General features: G+C 64.1%; 2 protein-coding genes across 2 annotated transcripts; one reads left to right on the forward strand and one right to left on the reverse strand.

The window, feature by feature from the left end:
* The first annotated feature begins 566 nt into the window (after positions 1-566).
* PEF1 (penta-EF-hand domain containing 1) lies at positions 567-4,139 on the forward strand. Its single transcript, XM_050326618.1, has 5 exons — positions 567-601; positions 913-1,132; positions 1,787-1,942; positions 2,438-2,581; positions 3,309-4,139. Exons 1-5 carry the CDS (start codon positions 584-586, stop codon positions 3,536-3,538), a joined length of 768 nt encoding a protein of 255 aa, XP_050182575.1. The 5' UTR covers positions 567-583; the 3' UTR covers positions 3,539-4,139.
* A 2,105-nt stretch (positions 4,140-6,244) lies between these two features.
* On the reverse strand, positions 6,245-14,245 carry TINAGL1 (tubulointerstitial nephritis antigen like 1). Its single transcript, XM_050326599.1, has 12 exons — positions 14,229-14,245; positions 13,274-13,604; positions 12,492-12,555; positions 10,657-10,749; positions 10,447-10,561; positions 9,379-9,502; positions 9,130-9,280; positions 8,690-8,873; positions 8,391-8,436; positions 7,806-7,929; positions 7,320-7,365; positions 6,245-7,180 (listed from the first exon to the last, which is right to left on the reverse strand). The coding sequence occupies exons 2-12, from the start codon at positions 13,584-13,586 to the stop codon at positions 7,040-7,042; spliced, it is 1,401 nt and encodes a 466-aa protein (XP_050182556.1). The 5' UTR covers positions 13,587-13,604; positions 14,229-14,245; the 3' UTR covers positions 6,245-7,039.
* Positions 14,246-17,224: the final 2,979 nt, after the last annotated feature.

Below are 17,224 nucleotides of genomic sequence, written 5' to 3' on the forward strand. Positions count from 1 at the left end.
TCAGGGGAAATCCCAGCTCAGCTTCTGGGCAATCCAAGGAGTGATCCTGGGGGATCCCAGCCCAGTTCCTGGGGAGATCCCAGCCCTGATCCCAGCAGATGCCAGCTGTGATTTGGGGGGATCCCAGCCCAGCTCCCAAGGAGATCCCAGCTCTCATCTTGGGATTCTCGCCTTGCTCTCAGGCTCATCACGGACCTGCTCTTGGTCTGATCCTGACCATGGCTGGAATCTCTGGGAATCCCAGACGATCCGCCAGGGCGATCCCAGCCCTGCTCCTAGCGGGGTGTGGGTCCTGCTCCCAGGGCAATCCCAACCCTGATCTTGGGGGGTTGCCAGTCTCACTTCCGGCAGATCCTGGCTCCGCTCTCAGGCTGATCCCGGCGTTGCTCCCGGGCAGCTCCCAAGGCGATGCTTGCGGGACACGGTGGTCCCGTTACCACTTTAAGGCCCCCCGAGCCCGCCCCTCCCGCGCGTTCCCGACTTCCAAAGGGGGCGGAGTCTCCGCGGGAACGCGTTTCTTAGCCAATGGGAGCGTGTCCTGCCAGTGACGTCACCGGGGCGGGGCCGGGGCGGAGGGCGAGCTATGGCGTACCCGGGACAGGTGGGACCGGGACCGGGAACCGGGAACCGGGAACCGGGACCGGGATCGGGATCGAGACAGGGGACCGGGACCGCGGACTGGGATTGGGATCGGGACGAGGACAGGCGGCGGCGACAGGGACTTAGGACCGGGGCCGGGATGGGCATCGAGACCGGGACCGAGACCGGCAGCAGCGACCGGGGACGTGAACCGGGGTCGGGAGTCGGACCGGAGGCTGTTCCGCGAGAGGGGGCAGGGGCGGGGGGCGCGGGGTGAGCTGTCACGGGGTCCGTCCCGGTGCCCACCTCACCCCGGCTCTGTGCCCTCCCCAGGGCTTCCCCGGCGCAGGACAGGCCCCCCCGGGCGGCCCCTACCCCGGGGCTCCCTACGGCGGGGGGCCGCCCCCAGGGCCCTACGGACAGCCCCCACCCGGGGGTCCCTACGGGCAGCCCCCACCCGGGGGTCCCTACGGGCAGCCCCCACCCGGGGGTCCCTACGGCGGCCCCTATGGCGGCCCCCAGCCCGGGCCATACGGAGGGCCGGCCCCAGGAGGTGAGTGCGAGGGTCTCTGTGTGGCGTTCCCGGGACAGAGGGAGGGTCGGGGGGGAGGTCCTCAGGTCGGGGGTGGGAGGCTGAGGGGGTCCCCAGCCCAGTCCCCGCCGTGTGCCAGCCCCACTCGGTGCCAGGAGGGGTGATCTCAGCTGCCCCTCGCCCAGCTCAGCAGAATTCAACGTGAGTGGAAGGCAAAGTCCCATTTTATTATTATTAGTTTAAAATCCTGGAGGAGGAGAAAGAGGAGGAGAGGGAGGAAGAGGAGGAGGGAAAGGAGGAGGAGAAAGAGAAGAAGGAGCAGGAAGAGGAGGAGGAGGAAGTGCCAGGAGGCCACAGCCCTGAGCACCGCCAATAAAACTTTACACCCCACATCCGTCCCCTGGCACTGCCAGGTTTATGGGGCAGCACTGTAGTTCCTTGTCCATCCTGAATCTCCACTGATTTACAGCTCCTTCTCAGCACCCACACACTATGTGCCAAACCCAGCCCTCCCTGACCTGTTTTCCCAGGATCCCACAGCCGTAAAACCCGCTTGGAGCAGAAGTGCTGACTGGCTCTGGCTGTTGGCCGAGTCCCTGTGAGCCAGTCCGGGGCACAGAGCAGCCCGTGGCCTCTCTGAGGGGGTGACACCACTGATGGCCTCTCCCCACGCAGGCAATGCCCCCCCAGGTGTGGACCCCGAGGCCTTCTCCTGGTTCCAGACGGTGGATGTGGATCACAGCGGGTTCATCTCCGTGAAGGAGCTGAAGCAGGCGCTGGTCAACAACAACTGGTCGTCGTTCAACGATGAGACCTGCCTGCTGATGATCAGTGAGTCTGGGGGTCTCCCTCCCCTCTTCCTGCTTTTAATCTGGTTCATTTGGGGTCAGCCTGTGCCGGGGTGAAGCCCATCCCATTCCCCTGTTCCCTGGGCATCGCTCCCCTGAGCAGCTGGAGCCAGGGCTGAGCAAACCGAGCAGCTCCCGGCGCCCTTTTGGTGGGGGAAATGAATCAGGGGCCCAAAATCCTGCTTGGAAAAGGGAACCCCAGCTCTGCCTGAGGCCGAGTGAGCCCCAGGTCCCAGAGAACCAGGGAAGAAAGAGAAGGAAAGCCCCAGTGACTGGAGACTGACCCAGAGCTTGCCCTGACAAGGCGTTAGTGCCGTTTCTTACCAGCCTCAGGGAGGGAATGGTCCCAGTTGATCTCAGTCGTGGTGAGGGGAGAAATTTGGGGTTGGGGGAAGCCATGGCACAGATCCTGGGCTGCCTGGGAGTCCCTGCAGCGTTTCCACTCCTCACTGCCCTGCTCCTGCTCCCTCCTGCCCAGACATGTTCGACAAGACGCGGACGGGGCGCATCGACGTGTACGGCTTCTCCGCCCTGCTCCGCTTCATCCAGCAGTGGAAGAGCCTCTTCCAGCAGTATGACAGGGACCAGTCAGGCTCCATCAGCTTCACTGAGCTCCAGCAAGGTGGGTGAGGGGCAGGGACACCAGCCTGGCCCCTCCCGAGCATCCTGGCTCTGCTCCAGGTTTATTTCCAGCCAGTGACTCCTCCCAGTGTGGTCCCTGCAGCCGGGCTGGGGGGTCTCTGAGCTCCTGGGGTGCATCCTGGGAATGCTGGGCTGTCTAATCCAGCCGTGGTGGCAGAGCTGGCACTGAGCTTCCCACGGGACAGGAGGTGACGAGCTGCAGCAGGGCTGTGGCACAAACTTCCTTCCTTAAGGAAGCCCAGAATTGCCCCCCTAAACAGAGTGTGGCTCAAGCCTGTTTTTCTGGGAGGAGCTCTTGGGCGTGTGTGAAGGGGGTGGAAAAACGTCTGGAATTTGTGCCATGGTTTGATTCCTCCCTCTGGGGAGCCCTGCCCATGCACACCCTCGGTGGGAAGTGTGGGAAGGGAACACCGTGGTGGTGGGAGGGGGCTCATAGGCCTGTAGACCCCATAGGCCCCATAGACCCTACAGGCCCTGTAGGCCAGATAGGCCACATATGCCCCATAGGTTTAAAGGTTGCACAGGCCCTATAGGGCCCCTAGGCCCTAAGCCCCATAAGCCCTATGGGGCTCCATAGGCCCTATAGACCCCCTGTTGTGTTGGGACATGGGGAATGTGGGACACGGGGTGTGTGCCAGCAGGGAAGGAGGACACAGCCGCAGTTTCTTCCGCCAGGAAGGCTTAATCCCGATGTTTCTTGCTCCCAGCTTTCTCCCAGATGGGCTACAACCTGAGCCCCCAGTTCAGCCAGCTGCTGCTGGCCCGCTACGCCCAGCACTCCCCCAACCCCAGCATCCAGCTGGACCGGTTCATCCACATCTGCATGCAGCTGCAGAGCCTCACCGACGCCTTCCGGGAGAAGGACACGGCGCTGGTGGGGAACGTGCGGCTCAGCTACGAGGATTTCCTGGCCATGGTGGTGACCCGCATGCTGTGACACCCCCTCCCAGGGCTGGCAGCTCTCCGGGAGCCGCAGCCATCCCCAGACTCCCAGTGGGATGTGGTGGGAGTTCCCCCGGGGCCAAATTTCCAGCCTGTTCCGCCCGAGGAGCCCCGAGTGCTGCTGGGGCTCTCCTGGCTCTGATTCCTTGTCCCCACTCCGTGGCAGTGGGTGTCTCCACGCCAGGCTGGACATGGTGGGGCAGCCAAAGCAGTAGCCTGTGCCATGGTGCCCAGAGAGTGCTTAGATCCCTTGCCGGACCCAACTTCCAACCTCATCCCTCTGCTTGGTGGGGTGTCTGCAGCAGAACACCCCCATTTCGGGGGTGAAGAGCTGAGCAGCAGGAAGGGGACAGGTGAGGACAAAGCTTGTCCTTCCTTCCCTCCCCAACTGCCCTGGGAGCACATCCAGCCCCTTGGCTGTGCTGGGAATGTTTTCCTGGGGGTCTGAGCAGGAATGGGATGTGCTGCTGCAGCGACACGGGATCATCCCCCACTCCCCCCTCCCCCCAGTTGCCAATTTGTCTCTGCTGAAGCCAAATTCACACACGGTTTAGAGCTTATTTTTCCAGCTTTGGAATAAAAGGCGACGTGCAGCGGCTGCCGCGTGGTCTGTGTGTCCGAGGGGGGTTCGAGGGGACACCGGGTGACTCTTGTGTCCCCCCCCATGGGGACAATGTCCTGTGATTGTATCCCAGCTCCCAGGGCTGGGTAAGATTTCCTGAAGTCGTCCCTTGGAAACTTTGTGGCAGTTTACAGAAACTAAGGGGCTGGGGGCTCCTGAGGTATGGAAAGATTTGACCAATGCCAAAGTTTTCTTCCCTGTGGTTGCCAAGCGATGTCCAGGAATTTGCCTCGAGGAATTTCGGGAGATTTTTGAGATTTGCAGGAGTTCTTATGAAATAAATGGTTAAAAGGCTGAGGGTGTGATCTGCTGCTTTCAAGAAGGAAAGAGCCCGACCTCGGTGTTTTCCTTGACCTCGGTGTTTTCCAGCCCAGGGCAGGACGGGCTGTTCCGGAGCATCCCTGAGCATTCCAGCAATATTTCTCCCCTGAGCATTCCAATATTTCCCGCTGTCTCCTGTTGAGTCAGAGCTGCCCTGCCCTTTGTGGGGGAGGAATTTGGGGGCACAGGGAGTGGGAGCTGTCCCCTGGCACTGTTTCTATCTATCTATCTATATACACATATGTATATATAGGGGATATATGTGGCATATATATATATATATATATATAAATGTCTATATTTTTATATATAGAAATATATATAAAATGCCCAGGGTGTTCTGATACACAAACATCAGACCTTGCACACACACTGACACCCCTCTGTGTGGGTGTACATGGATACACAGGCATGTGTCCATATTATTTATATATTTATATTTATATATATATATATAAAATAAAGGGGCGTGCATGATTATATTTACACACATATAAATATATATATGCATTGGTGTGCTTCCATGTACATGTATACATATGTGATACATATATGCATACATATATATACACATATGTACACACATGTATATAAATGTGTACATACATGTATATTTACACATATATATATGCACACACACAGAGGCACACATATATATATAAGAATATATATATATGTGTGTATATATAAATCTATGAAGAATATATTTCTATGTACTTGTATATATTTATCCTGCTATAAAATATATATATTTCTATATGCGTGTGTATATATAACTTTATAAAAATATATATATTTTTATATGTATGTATATATTTATATAAAGCTATAAAATATATATATATGCACACACACCAGTATGTCTATGTCGGTGCAGTTACCGGAGCCCCCCACCAGGTGTCTCCGCACTCCATGCGGTGTGTGCCCACCCAGCGTGGGGCGGGGGCTCAGGGGGGGCCTGGCCGGGGCGGGGGGCACATGGAAAGGGAGGGGGACCGCACGGAATGAAGGCATTTAGAGCAAGCAACAGCAGCCCCAGCCCAGCCCAGGGTGGCAGTGGCAGTGACACACTTGGGCGTGGTGGCACCTGCACCTACAGGGGTGTGTGTGCATGTATACCCAGAGAAACATATAAATATATACAGTGAGTGTGTGTATGTGCATACACGGAGCAACAGGCACTCTGTGTGTATAAACATACATGGATTTATGTGTGTGTGTGTGTGTCTGTACGTGTATACGTGCACACAAACGGGCACCCCACGGGTATAGACACACACATACACACATTTAGTGATGCCCCTGGGTGTGCTGCCACATCTCACTGTGGTGGCACACCTGGCTCCAGCCACTCCTCTGGACGTGGTGGCACACTTGGCCGTGGTGGCAGATCCGTTTTCGGTGGCACCCCCCGGGTGCGGTGGCATTCCCGGCCCTGGTGGCAGCTGCAGTGTCACACCTGTTTTGGTGTCACACCTGTCCGTGGTGCCACACGTGGCCCTGGTGGCCCAGCTGGCCGTGGTGACCCCCCTGGCCGTGGTGGCAGCCCGGTGGCCCGAGTGGCCGCGCGTGCCCGTGGCGTGTCCAGCGCTGGCCGCGGCCGCCGGGGCCTCGAGGCCGGAAGGAGCACAATGAGCGGGGCCTTATCTCACCCCACAGCCCTTCCCGGGGCCACCCTGGGCCCCCCCAGGATGGGGCCCTTGGGGTTGAGCAGGGCCATGTGTCCCCTTCCCCCAAGCACCGAGTCCTCGCCCTGGCTTCGGAGGCGTTAAGTTTATTTACAAATAATAAAAAGCAAAATAAATACAAAGAAAAATTCTTAAAAGTATACAGCCCTTGTGTTGGGGGGAGGGGGTGGTGGGGGTGGGGGTGGTGGTCACGGGCTGTGCTGCTGCGTGGCCCCCAGTTGTGGCCCCACCAGGACGGGGGTGAGCCCTCCCCTGTCCCCGCTGTCCCCAAGGGGGTGGCAGGGTCCATAGCACCATAGGGACAGGCTGGGGGGGACGGTGGGGACCCCAACCTGGCAACAGCCAGCCCTGGGGGCTCAGAGGACACCCCCCCACCCCAAGCTGGGTTATTCTACACCTCCCTTCCTCCCTGCCAGGGCTGCCCGGCTGAGCCTGGGCAGGGGCAGGGATGGAGGGTCAGGAACGTGGGGGTCCCACTGCTCCCCATCCACTGGGAGAAACAGGGGAAGCCACCAGCGCCAGCCGGAGGTGGGGGTGCAGCTGCCTTTGAAGAGCCCCCGGCCGGCACCGCAGCCCAGCCGATGCCCGGGGCGGGGGGATTAGCGGGTAAATCCCATGGGATACGGGAGCAGCCCCCGGGGGCACCCCCCACGCACGCCCCACTGCACCCAGCCGCTGTGTCAGCACGGCGGGGACCCGCAGCCCCCGCCAAGGGGACCCGGGGGACGGCGCCAGCCCCCTGCCCGGCCTGGGAGGGAGGGTCCCACCCACCCAGGAGGGGACGGAGGGGCTGCGGTGCTGGGGACGAGGACACGGGCGGGGCTGGGGGGCCCCGGGGCGGGAGGGCCGTGGGCAGCGAGGGGGCTCACTTGTGGGGCATGTCCTCCATGCTGACCCGGCCCCAGACCCCCACCACGAAGGTCTCCACCTCGCACTCGTTGACGCCGCGGGCGATGCGAAAGTGGCCGTCCTCGCCCCACGCCGTGCCCCACGAGTTGGCCGCCGTCTGCAGAGGGGGCAGGGGATGTGTCTCAGCCCACTGAACCCCCCCCCATTCCCAAGCTGGATCCCACCTGTGCAAGGGTAAGCAGTGGCACCCCGTGACTGAGCCACCACCCCCCCCTAAACTCACAGGGAACACTCACCCAGTATTTTTGGGTCTGGCCATCAGGCAGCTGCTCTTCTCCCCACCTGCAGCATGAGAGGACAATGAGGGGGGTCCCCAGGCGCCCCCAGACTGTGGGATCCCCCCTCCCAGCCCCATGGCAGCGGGTTGCTGTGCTGACCCTGCTCATTTCCTGACCCTGGCAGGTCCCCAGGGCCAGGCCGAGGTATTTCCATCCTCTCCCGGAATGCAGGCAGGTATATTTAGCCACAGGAGGAGGAAGGAAGTGCCAGCACAGGGCAGTCAGCCCCACTTCCCCCCTTGGGGTCTGCACATCCAACCCTCCTCCCTGCTTTGAGGGTGCTGAGCACCCCAAAACTGTGTCTGTGGTCCCCTCTTTCCCTCCTCTGCTTCCTCACCCCGCACCGAGGAAGGGGACACCCAACAAAGACACTTTTCCCACCCAGACTGAACCTGTTTGCATCCCTTGAGTCCCCCCCGAGCCCCCCATGCCACCCCCACCTACCCAGTGATTTTGACTGAGTGGGTGCCGTGCCTCTGGTGCTTTGGCCCCTTCCCCTCAGCCACCGGCGTGTGCCGATAGATCCCACTCTTGTACATGAAGAAATCCTCGTGCACCTCCAGGATGGCTGTGGGAAGGGGGAGAGGGTGTGGGGACACTGTCCCTGGCCCAAGGGATGAGCTCCCGAGGCTCCACGTCCCCCAGGGAGAAGGACAGAGGCACCGGGGACACGAGGGAAGGCAGCAGCCAGATCCTCCCCTGGGCAATGTAACGGCTCAGAGGAGGTTTAAAACAAAAAAAAAAACACTATAAAGTTAAACAAAACCAACTGCCTAGACGGTGATTAAATCTCAGGAGTTAATGAGCAACCAGTGCCCGCTGGGGTGGGCAGCGTGACGGGCACAGGGGCTGGGAGATCACGGTACTGCCTGGGCACACGGCTGAGCATGGAGCAGGGAGAGAGCTGGGAGGGGTCCTGGCTCCCACACCAGCCCCCCACCCCAGGCAGAGCAGCTTTTCCCTCCATCTCCCCCCCTCCAACCAGTGCTGCTCCCAGTTTCGGGGTGCGCAGGTGGGGTACCCCCTTACCTTGCACGGGGCCGTTCTCCAGCAGCTCCTTCATGATCTCCTTCTCCTGCAAGCACAGAGCCGGGTGGGACCGGGGCCGGGACCCCCTGGCACCGCCCTCCCCACCCCCGGGCAGTGCAAACACCGCCACGGGTGGGCGTCGTGGAGACGGCGGGCGGGGGAGCCGCTCCCCCGGGGGCTCAGCGGAGGGGTTTTCCCAGCTTCATTCCCAAACTTGGCCGTCCCAGGTAAAGCATGGCGAGCCCAGCCCCTTCCCGCTCCCCACACCAAAGGGTTCCTGCCCCGCCCGGGGCACTCACGCTGGAGGAGAGGCGGTAGGGGGGGGTGGACTGGTAGATCTCGTTGGAGTGGGTGCGGGGGTTGGGGCACCGCGCTGTCGCCTGCCGCTTGCCCCGGCCCGTGGAGCGGCTGTGCATCATGCAGGGCTGCGGGCCCGGCTGGCTCTGCTGGCTCGTGAAGGGGTAGCACTCGTCTGTCACCACCCTGGGACAGGGACAAGGGCACGAGGATGGGTCCACCCTCACCCTGACCCCCACTCCTGTGCACATCCCAAACCCCAATCCCAAACCACACTCTCCATCCCACCTGGGCTGGCAGCTCTCAGTCCCCACTTGCCCAAGGGACAGGATGAGCACAGACATCTCCCATCCCATCCCATCCCATCCCATCCCATCCCATCCCATCCCATCCCATCCCATCCCATCCCATCCCATCCCATCCCATTCCCATCCCCACTCACCCTCTCCTGCGGAGGTACCACCAGGCCCCGTCCAGCCTCCCCCCGCTGCAGCCCCGCTGGTTTCGGGTGTCGCAGGACAGCAGGTTTTGTGGGGACAGGGCAGGGGTCATGTGTCCCATGGAGTGGATGGAGATTCGATCCGAGGCCACGGCTGGGAGAGAGTGTGGGGACAGTGAGGCAGCTGCTCCCCGGGCCCTGCTCTGCTCCCCAGCAGCAGGACATTCCCCCCAACCCAACCTTTCCCCTCACCTGCCGTGGAGAAGGCCCAGGACCCAGCGCAGTTCCCCTGGTCCAGGGGCCCGTGGATCATCCCAGGCCACTTGGCAGCAGCATCGAAATGTCGCGGCAGCACCTCGTTGGAGTCCATGTTCATCTGCGGAGCAGAGACCAGGGGGGCTCATTCCAGAGGGACCCCCGCTCCTCCCCCTGCCATCCCAGCCCTCCCAGGGCATCCTCTGAGCAGGGATCCCCAACCAGCATCAGTGTCCCCCAGCCCAGCCCTGCTGCGGACACCAAGGACACCAGCCCCACACTGGAGATAGGGACATCAGGATAAGGACATCAGGATAGGGGTTTGGGTGCCTCCTTGTCCCAGAGGAGCCAGATCCCTCGATTTTCCCTATATTAGGGCTCCACAGCCCCAGCAGCTCCTCGTACAACAGCACATCAAGTATCCTGTCTCAGATCCCAGTGAGGGCCTTGGTGCCCACCACAAGTGCACAGCCCTGGGTGACTCAGCCCCCCATTGTGGCCTCTGGCCGCTGACTCCGGCCCAGCCTTTCCGCTCCGGAGGGGGGGACGGTGCCCCCGCCCCAGCCGAGCACGGCTCAGCCTTCCTGGGGAGGACACGGCCTCGACACCCGGCTTATCCAGCGCAGGAAGCGCCTCTAAAATTAAACTCGGGCTCAAGACTGCGGTGCTGGGTGTGCACCGCCTGTGATGCTCGCTCCGCCAGCACCCACGGGTGATGCCCACCCTGAGTGGGGGCAGTTTTGGGTGCAGGCAGAGGCACCCCACTGGCAAAGCGCTGGCGCAGCCGGCTCTGCCGACTCAGCAGCTCCAGGGCCGGCTTTCCGATGGGAAACCGGCACGGAGGAGAGGGGGAAAAAACAACACTGGCAGCCCGGGGATTGTCCCGGGGAATTTGCTGAGCCGCTGTCTCCAAACACGAGGGCTGCCCGCGGCACCCACCCGCCATGGCCCCTTCCCAGGGGTGGGGACGCTGCGGGGACATCACCAGCCAAGGGGACGGGGAATCACCGGACCCAGCCATGGGATGGGCGGGGATGTGCCTCAGTTCCCCATCCAGGGACTCACGTGCATCTCGTTCATGTTCATGACGGTGGCAGAGGGCCGGAAGGTGCCCAGGCGGTGCCGGATCCCGTCCTCCAGCGTCATGCCCCAGAACTGGCTGTAGTTGGCGGCTCTCCAGCTGCGTGGGAGGAAAGGGCACAGGTCAAGGGCACCCCAAAAAGCACTGAGGGGGGGGAGTGTCCCCTCCCCATCCTCCCGGGGCCAGGTCCTTACCCGTAATTGCCCCTGTTGACGGCGTCGATCAGGTCCCCATCCATCAGGCAGGCGTGGTCCTCACACTGCCACTGCCCTCCAGGGCCGCAGGTGCTGCAGAGGGGACAGTCAGCACGGGAGGGAGCATCCCCAAGGTGACCCCAGGTGGGTGCTGCCCCTGCCAAGCTGGGCACCCCCTGCCATCATGGGCAGCCAGCGAGGGGCCAGGGCTACTTCTGCACCGAGGGCTGGGGTCAGCACGGCTTGGCACTGGAGTGCTTGGCAGAGCAGGGTGAGACCGGGCCAAGAGGCGTGGGCAGCCCTCTGGGAGGCCCTGGGGGCTGTTCCCTGCCGCCCCAGCCCCCACTGGAGCCCAGAGGGCAGACAGGGCATGGGACAGAAAATCAGCTGAAAAGCTGCCAGGGCTCCAGACATCAGAGAGGGGCTTGGATGCCAGCCTGGGGAGGGGGGTCAGGGCTGGATGCCCCCCCAAGTGAGACACTGTGGCCAGGTTTGCCCTGTGGCACTCACAGGGAGAGCCAGGGACAGGGGGGTTGGGGGGTTTGCTGGGTCCCCTGGGGAGCCCTGGGCTGTGCTCCCCCCGTGTAGTGAGCAATGCTTGGCATGCTCCCTCCTGCCCAGATCCCGGCTCACTCTTCCCTTTTATGGAGCTGTGCGAGGCCAGAGCCCTGTCCCGCCAGACACCCCAATCCCAGTCCTGCCTGCAGCACCTGTACCCCAGCTCTGCCTCCATCCCCATCCCCGAGCGCTCCTGCTGCTGGGTGGTGACCCTTGGGAACTCCCACGGGAGCACCTCAGGGTGCCACCAGCTGGGTGCCCACTGCAGCCCCCTCTGCTTCACCCCAACATGGGGTTTGCCCCCTGCCAGCGCCCCCAGACCCCGTGGGACACGGGCAGGGACAGGGGTTGGGGTGAAGGGCTGCAGAAATTCCTGCTCTCCAGATGCCAACTGCAGGGGGGAAGAGGGTTTGGAAGAAGAGCCTCATCCCCCCTGAGCACTGGGGGTCAGAGATGCCCCCCCAGCAGCCAGACCATCCCACCTTGGCCTTCTCCCGGGGCTCAGGGAGCCCCTCCAGCCCCACGTTGACACCACACCATGATCCCGAAGAAACACCAGGCAGCACCCGGCGCTTTGTGGAGGGCCGGGCTGGCTTTTCACCTGCAGCCCAGCACACGCCTGCACACACATGCTCCCACACGTGCTCCTGCCCTGCACACGCCCCAGACGCAGCCTTTGATTGCCCTTATCTGCCACATCGCCCCGCCGGGTTCGCTCCTCGGCTCCGGCAGCTCTGCGCCTGCAGGTTCCCCTATCCCCCACCTCCGGATTCCAGCAATTCCAGCGTTCCCAGATAAACCCCACGCCGCTCAGGCAGCGAGCTCCTGGGGCTCCTGAGAAGGCGGCAGAGCCGGACTCTGGTCGCTGGCACGGAACCGCCTGCACATCCCATCAGGTTCGGGCAAGCCGGGCTCGGACCAGCGTGGCCAAAACCCGGCAGCCCGCGGCCGGCCCGGCCGTGCGTTATCCTGCCGGAGCAGAGCGAGGGCTCCCACGCAGGCATGCGCTGGAACTTGGGAGTGGCTCAAGGCCCTGGGCTCTTGGCTCCGAAAATGCCAGAACAAAGGCGTTTGGCACCAGCTCCCACCACCCAGCTCGGGCCCCGCGCTGCGCCGAGCCCCGCTGATTGCGGGACCCCACGGGACACCGGTGCCTTCCTCCGAGCGGGGAGCATGCCCGTGCCATGCCAGCGGTTCCCACAGGAACCTGGCACCTCCCTCCAGGCAGGTGGCACGCTGGTGCCCTCATGGCACAGGGAGCAGAGCCCCTCACTCACCACAGGTTGCAGTTCTCCCGGTACGTGGCTCCGGTGGGATAGTTGTGTCCGGCACGGGCACAGCCTGGGTGGGAGAGAGGAGAGCCCCAGTGAGTGCCTGAATGTGCCAGGGGTCGTGCTGGCACCCCCGTGTTCCAGGGGGTACATACCAAGGGGAAAATAAGTGTGGTTCTTGAAGCCAGGCACCCCCAAACCTGTGGTGGGGGTCAGCTCGTGCCCCACGGCGCAGGGTGGGAGCAGGGCTGGCTCGGTGCCGGGAGGGTTAACTGTGCACAGCCTGGTGGGACAGGGATAAAGGGGCTGGTTGTACCCAGGAGCTGGCTCTGCTCTGCAGGGACTTCTGAGAGGGCCTTGTGCTGTGGGGGGGGCTGCCTGTGCCCCCTTCTTGCCCCCAGCCGCCCTGCCTGCCCCAGCTGCAGGGAGGGTTAAGTCAGGGCCAGCATCCGCCTGCCCCAGACGTGACCGGGCAGGCTGGGATAGAGTCCCCCTCACCTCCCTGCTCTGCCCCACAGGCACGTGCTGCTGTGGGAACAGGCTGCGGGGTCACAGGCTGCTCCCAGCCCTGTTTTTGTGGGAGCCCATCCCCATCCTGGACACTCTGTGTGAGCTCCTGCGGCTCCGAGGGGTCTGGAGCGGCTCTGCAGCAGGAGCAGAACCATGAGGCGCCGCATCCATCGCTCCACGGAGCACCAGCAGCATCACACAGCACACGGGGCACCCCAGAGCTGGCGCCCGGCACCCCCCCCACAGACCCCTGCCCGCCTGGGCCGGGCACGCCTCACCTTGAGCTTTGGGGAAGGGGGCCGGGATGCCCAGGCAGTATTCCCAGAAGTCGGGGCAGCAGTCGGAGACGGTGCGGTTGCAGAAGAGGTCGCAGTAGCAGAGGGTGTCGTGGTAGGGCACCGTGCAGGCGTCGTCGCGGCCGCGGCAGCAGACGTCCCCTCGCTGGCAGTAGGAGCCCCCGGCGTCGTAGACCCCGTTCTGGTACAAGCCGGGGCCCAGCTCCCGGCGGGTGCGGACCCGGGAGCTCAGGGCTGCCCGGGCCACCAGCCAGAGGCACAGCAGGGCCCGCAGCGGGCGCATGTCCCCGGGCATGTCCCCACGCCGGCACCGCTGCAGAGGGAGGGCACTGAGGGCACGGGGGTCCTGCATTCTGCACACACCCGTCCCGCTGGGTCACATCCCCCCTCCCTGAGTCCCCGCCCTGCCCTCCCCCAGGACGCTCAAAACATTCAGAGTTTTGTAACTCCCCTTGAGATCACACAGCTCAGGGTTCCCACAACCCCCAAAACACCGTCTGCCCTCAGCTGCCCACTCCTGGGCATCTGAGGGGCCCCGTGCCCGCCCACCCTGCTCCAAGAGCAAAACCCCCGCGGGTTGGGGCTCCTCAGGACGCCCGGGAGGGGCTGCCCGGCTCCCGTTCCCAGCCCCAATCCCAGTGCCCACCGCGGGCAGTGCGATGAGCTCCCAGGTCTCAGCCCACGGGGCCGAGCGGGGCGATGAGGACCCTGAAAGAGGCGGGAGGAGGACAATCCGGCACTGGGAAGGACCCGCTCCCGCGTGGTCCCGTCCCGTTCCATCCCCGGGCCGTACCTGCCGCGCCCCACGCGGGGGGTTCCCCGCGAGAGGGGTGGGGGACCCGATGCGAGGGTCTCGCGCGGAATTTGTGGGGCAGGACCCCCCTCCCTCCCTCCCTCCTCCCACCCGCGTCCCCAGCGTCCCCGCCCGGTCCCGTACCTGCCGCGCCCGCCGCTCCGCTCCGGCTCCGCCGCCGCCGCGGCCCCGCCGCTCCTTATAACCGCGCCCCGGCTGGGGGGGCGCCGGGGGAGGCGCCGGGGCAGCCGCGACCGGCCGGGGCGGAGCGCAGCGGGGCGGGGGTCGGGCCCGGGGCTCCCGGCGGGACGGGCGGCAGAGCCCCGGACTTGTCGCCCCCCGCCCGGGGTCCTCGACGACACCTTCTCCGTGCCCGCGGGGCCGGGCTCTCCCCAGATCCTGATCCCCCTCCCTATGCTCCCCCCGCCCCGCCGGAGCCCTAGCAAAATGAGGGGTCCCGGCTGCCCTTCCAGCACTCCCTGCTCCATCCAGGGGGTTCCCGGGGATCCATCGTGGGGGATTTCCCCATTCCTGGGCGAGGTGTGGGGAGAGAAGCGGAAGAGAGAGGAGGGGGCTGCGTGTCTCCCACTTCCAGCTGGATATAAGCGATACAGGGACACCCCATCACAGCCCAGGGTACGGAGTTGGTGTCACTTGGAGCCAGCCCCGTGTCCCCCGCTGCCAGCACCCAGCCCTGTGTTCGGGGACCGGGAATGGGGGGTCTTGGCCACCCCGCCAGACTTTGGTTCCCTCCTCAGCACCAGCACCTGCTGCGGGGCTCCAGCCGCCCACGCCGGGGCTCCTGCTGTCCCTGCCCCGCCGGGAGAATCACCCAGCGCTGCCAAGGGATTCCTCGAAGATGCCTCGTGGCAGCCAGGACGGGAGCACCGCGGGAGGAGCGGGGTTCCCTGCGTGGCCGTGGGTGGCGGGCTCCTGGCTGAGCCCTGAGGCAGGTGCCACGCTCAGGGTGTGCTTCACCCCGCGTGTCCACGCACGGGGAGCACCAAATCCCACTGGGAACGAGGGCTGCCGGCTCCTCGGGACCCCAGGGGGCTCTGGGTGCTCAAACGAGGGTCCTGCAGGAGCCCCATCCACAGAGACGCCCCCCCCTCCCCCTGCACTGGCTGCACGTCCAGAGCTCTTGGAAAGGCCTTTTCCTGTAAATGTGTCCTTGGGCAGCGCTGGGGCTGGAGCGCCGCAGGAAGGAACTGCGTCCAGCCCAGAGTCCGACCGTCTCCAAGCACACTTTGCTCCGTGACTGGACAGAGAGGAATCCGCAGTGACTCACAAATTCCCTAAGACCCTCGGGAACAAACGCAAAGCCACTGGCACAAAGGACATCCCAGACCGCTGCTCCCTGTCCTTGTTCCCCTGCCAGCCCCCTGGCAGCCCGCGGGACGCTGTGGGGTGCTGCGGGAACAGCTGGCCCCTTCCCATCCCCGTGACAGCGCTGTCCCCCCGCCAGCTGATAAGGGCTGGTGCGCGGAGGCGGGAGCGGCGACAGTCCAAGTGTTCAGAGCACCCCCTCACCCCCCGCCCGGGGCCGTGCTCCGCCTGCCAAGCCTCGCTGGGGCGGGATGCAGCCAGCTGGCACCGCGGGGTCACGGCTCCCCGTGTCCCTCCGACCCTGGCGTCCCCCCTCACGTGCGTCCCCTCTCCGGGGAGAGGCAGCCTCTGGCACACGTGGGGCCAGGAGGAAGTGGAGGGGGGACAAAGTCCTGCCAGGGCACCTTGGGCCCATGTGATTGCAGGGGGCAGAGCCGGGCGCCACTGGGCTGGCACACACGCCTACCCTGCCTTTGCCACCACCCCCAGCCACGCTGTGGGAGGGAGCAGGTCCCAGGACCCCATCCCCACCTCACAGAGCCGTAGAAAAACCCCACACCCAGGTGGGGTCACCCAGAGACCCCCGTCCCAGCAGGCTGGGGCAGCTCTGGGGGCAGCAGGGCCGGTGTGGTTGGGGCAGGGAGGTGCTGGCCTCAGTGCCGTGCTCCAAGACGATCCAGGAGTGAATTTCTTGGCAAGAGGCAGCCAGGAAAGGCAGGGACTGACCTGCAGCCAGCCCCAGCTTCCTCCCCAGCCAGAGGCACGGGAAGGGGCCACCCCAGCCCCCTGACATTGCAGGCTTGTTGTCTGTAGGGTGTCAGCACACAGGGATGGGGCCAAGGCTTTGCTGTCCCTGGATTACTGGGGTCTCCTGGGGAGCCTGGAATGGCTTTGGGGACATCACAGAGTCATCCCCTTTGAGGAGGGGGCACACTGTGATACTTCCAAAGAGGCAGGTGGGGCGCAGTGACCCCACGAGGCGCCCAGGCAGGGCACGGGCCCCTCTGCGGTGGCACCAGGCTCGCACCCTCCAGGCACATGGGGTGATGGAGCTGAGGGGGGCGATCAGGCTGCAGCTGGGGGCCCCCATCCCGCTGCGGGGGGCTGCTGCAGCTCAAGGGGAGCCCCAGGGGGTCAGGAAGGCGGCCGGATGCCTCTGTTCCCTGGCCGGGTGCCCGTGTCCCCTGGCAGGACACTCCCGTCCCCCGGCCACGGCTCGGCGGGGCTGGAGTGCCACCTCTCGGGAGAGCGGGGACAGAGTCGGCAGCAGGCGACAGCAGCCTCTACTCCAAATTTTAATGAAACAAATAAGTTAATAACTTAATCAAGTGAGGTAACTACCGCTGGCTCGGGAGGTCCGCGGGGACCAGCCAGCCCCGGGGAGGGTCCTACGAGTTAGTTCCTTTTGAGTGCGGCTGCGGGCAAAGCTGTCACATGCACCCTCACCCCGCGGCCGGGCACCCCTCCCTGGCACCCACCCACCCCTCGTGTCCCACCCCCGGGGCGAGGGGAGGGGGCCAGGGCGGTGCAGGAGCAAGGTGAGGGGGGCTGCAAGCAGCTCTGGCACGGCCCGTGCTGGCCACATGCACTAAGGAGGCCAGAAAACGAGCAGGGTCGGGGGTCCCCACTGCCAGAGGCACGGTGGGGGGCTGGGTTTGGGAAAACAGGATGCAAATCCTATGGTCCGAAACCCAGAGAGGGGCTGCGCTGGCAGCCAGGGGATCGGTGGGATCCTGCCAGCCCAGGGCAGATCCCTCACCGTGGGTGTCACCTTCCCCAGGACCCCCAGCTGGGCAGGAGCAGCCACCAGCTGC

The sequence above is a fragment of the Myiozetetes cayanensis genome, unplaced genomic scaffold (assembly GCF_022539395.1).
Source record: "Myiozetetes cayanensis isolate MyiCay16 unplaced genomic scaffold, myiCay2020 scf31, whole genome shotgun sequence".
Classification (NCBI taxonomy): domain Eukaryota; kingdom Metazoa; phylum Chordata; class Aves; order Passeriformes; family Tyrannidae; genus Myiozetetes; species Myiozetetes cayanensis.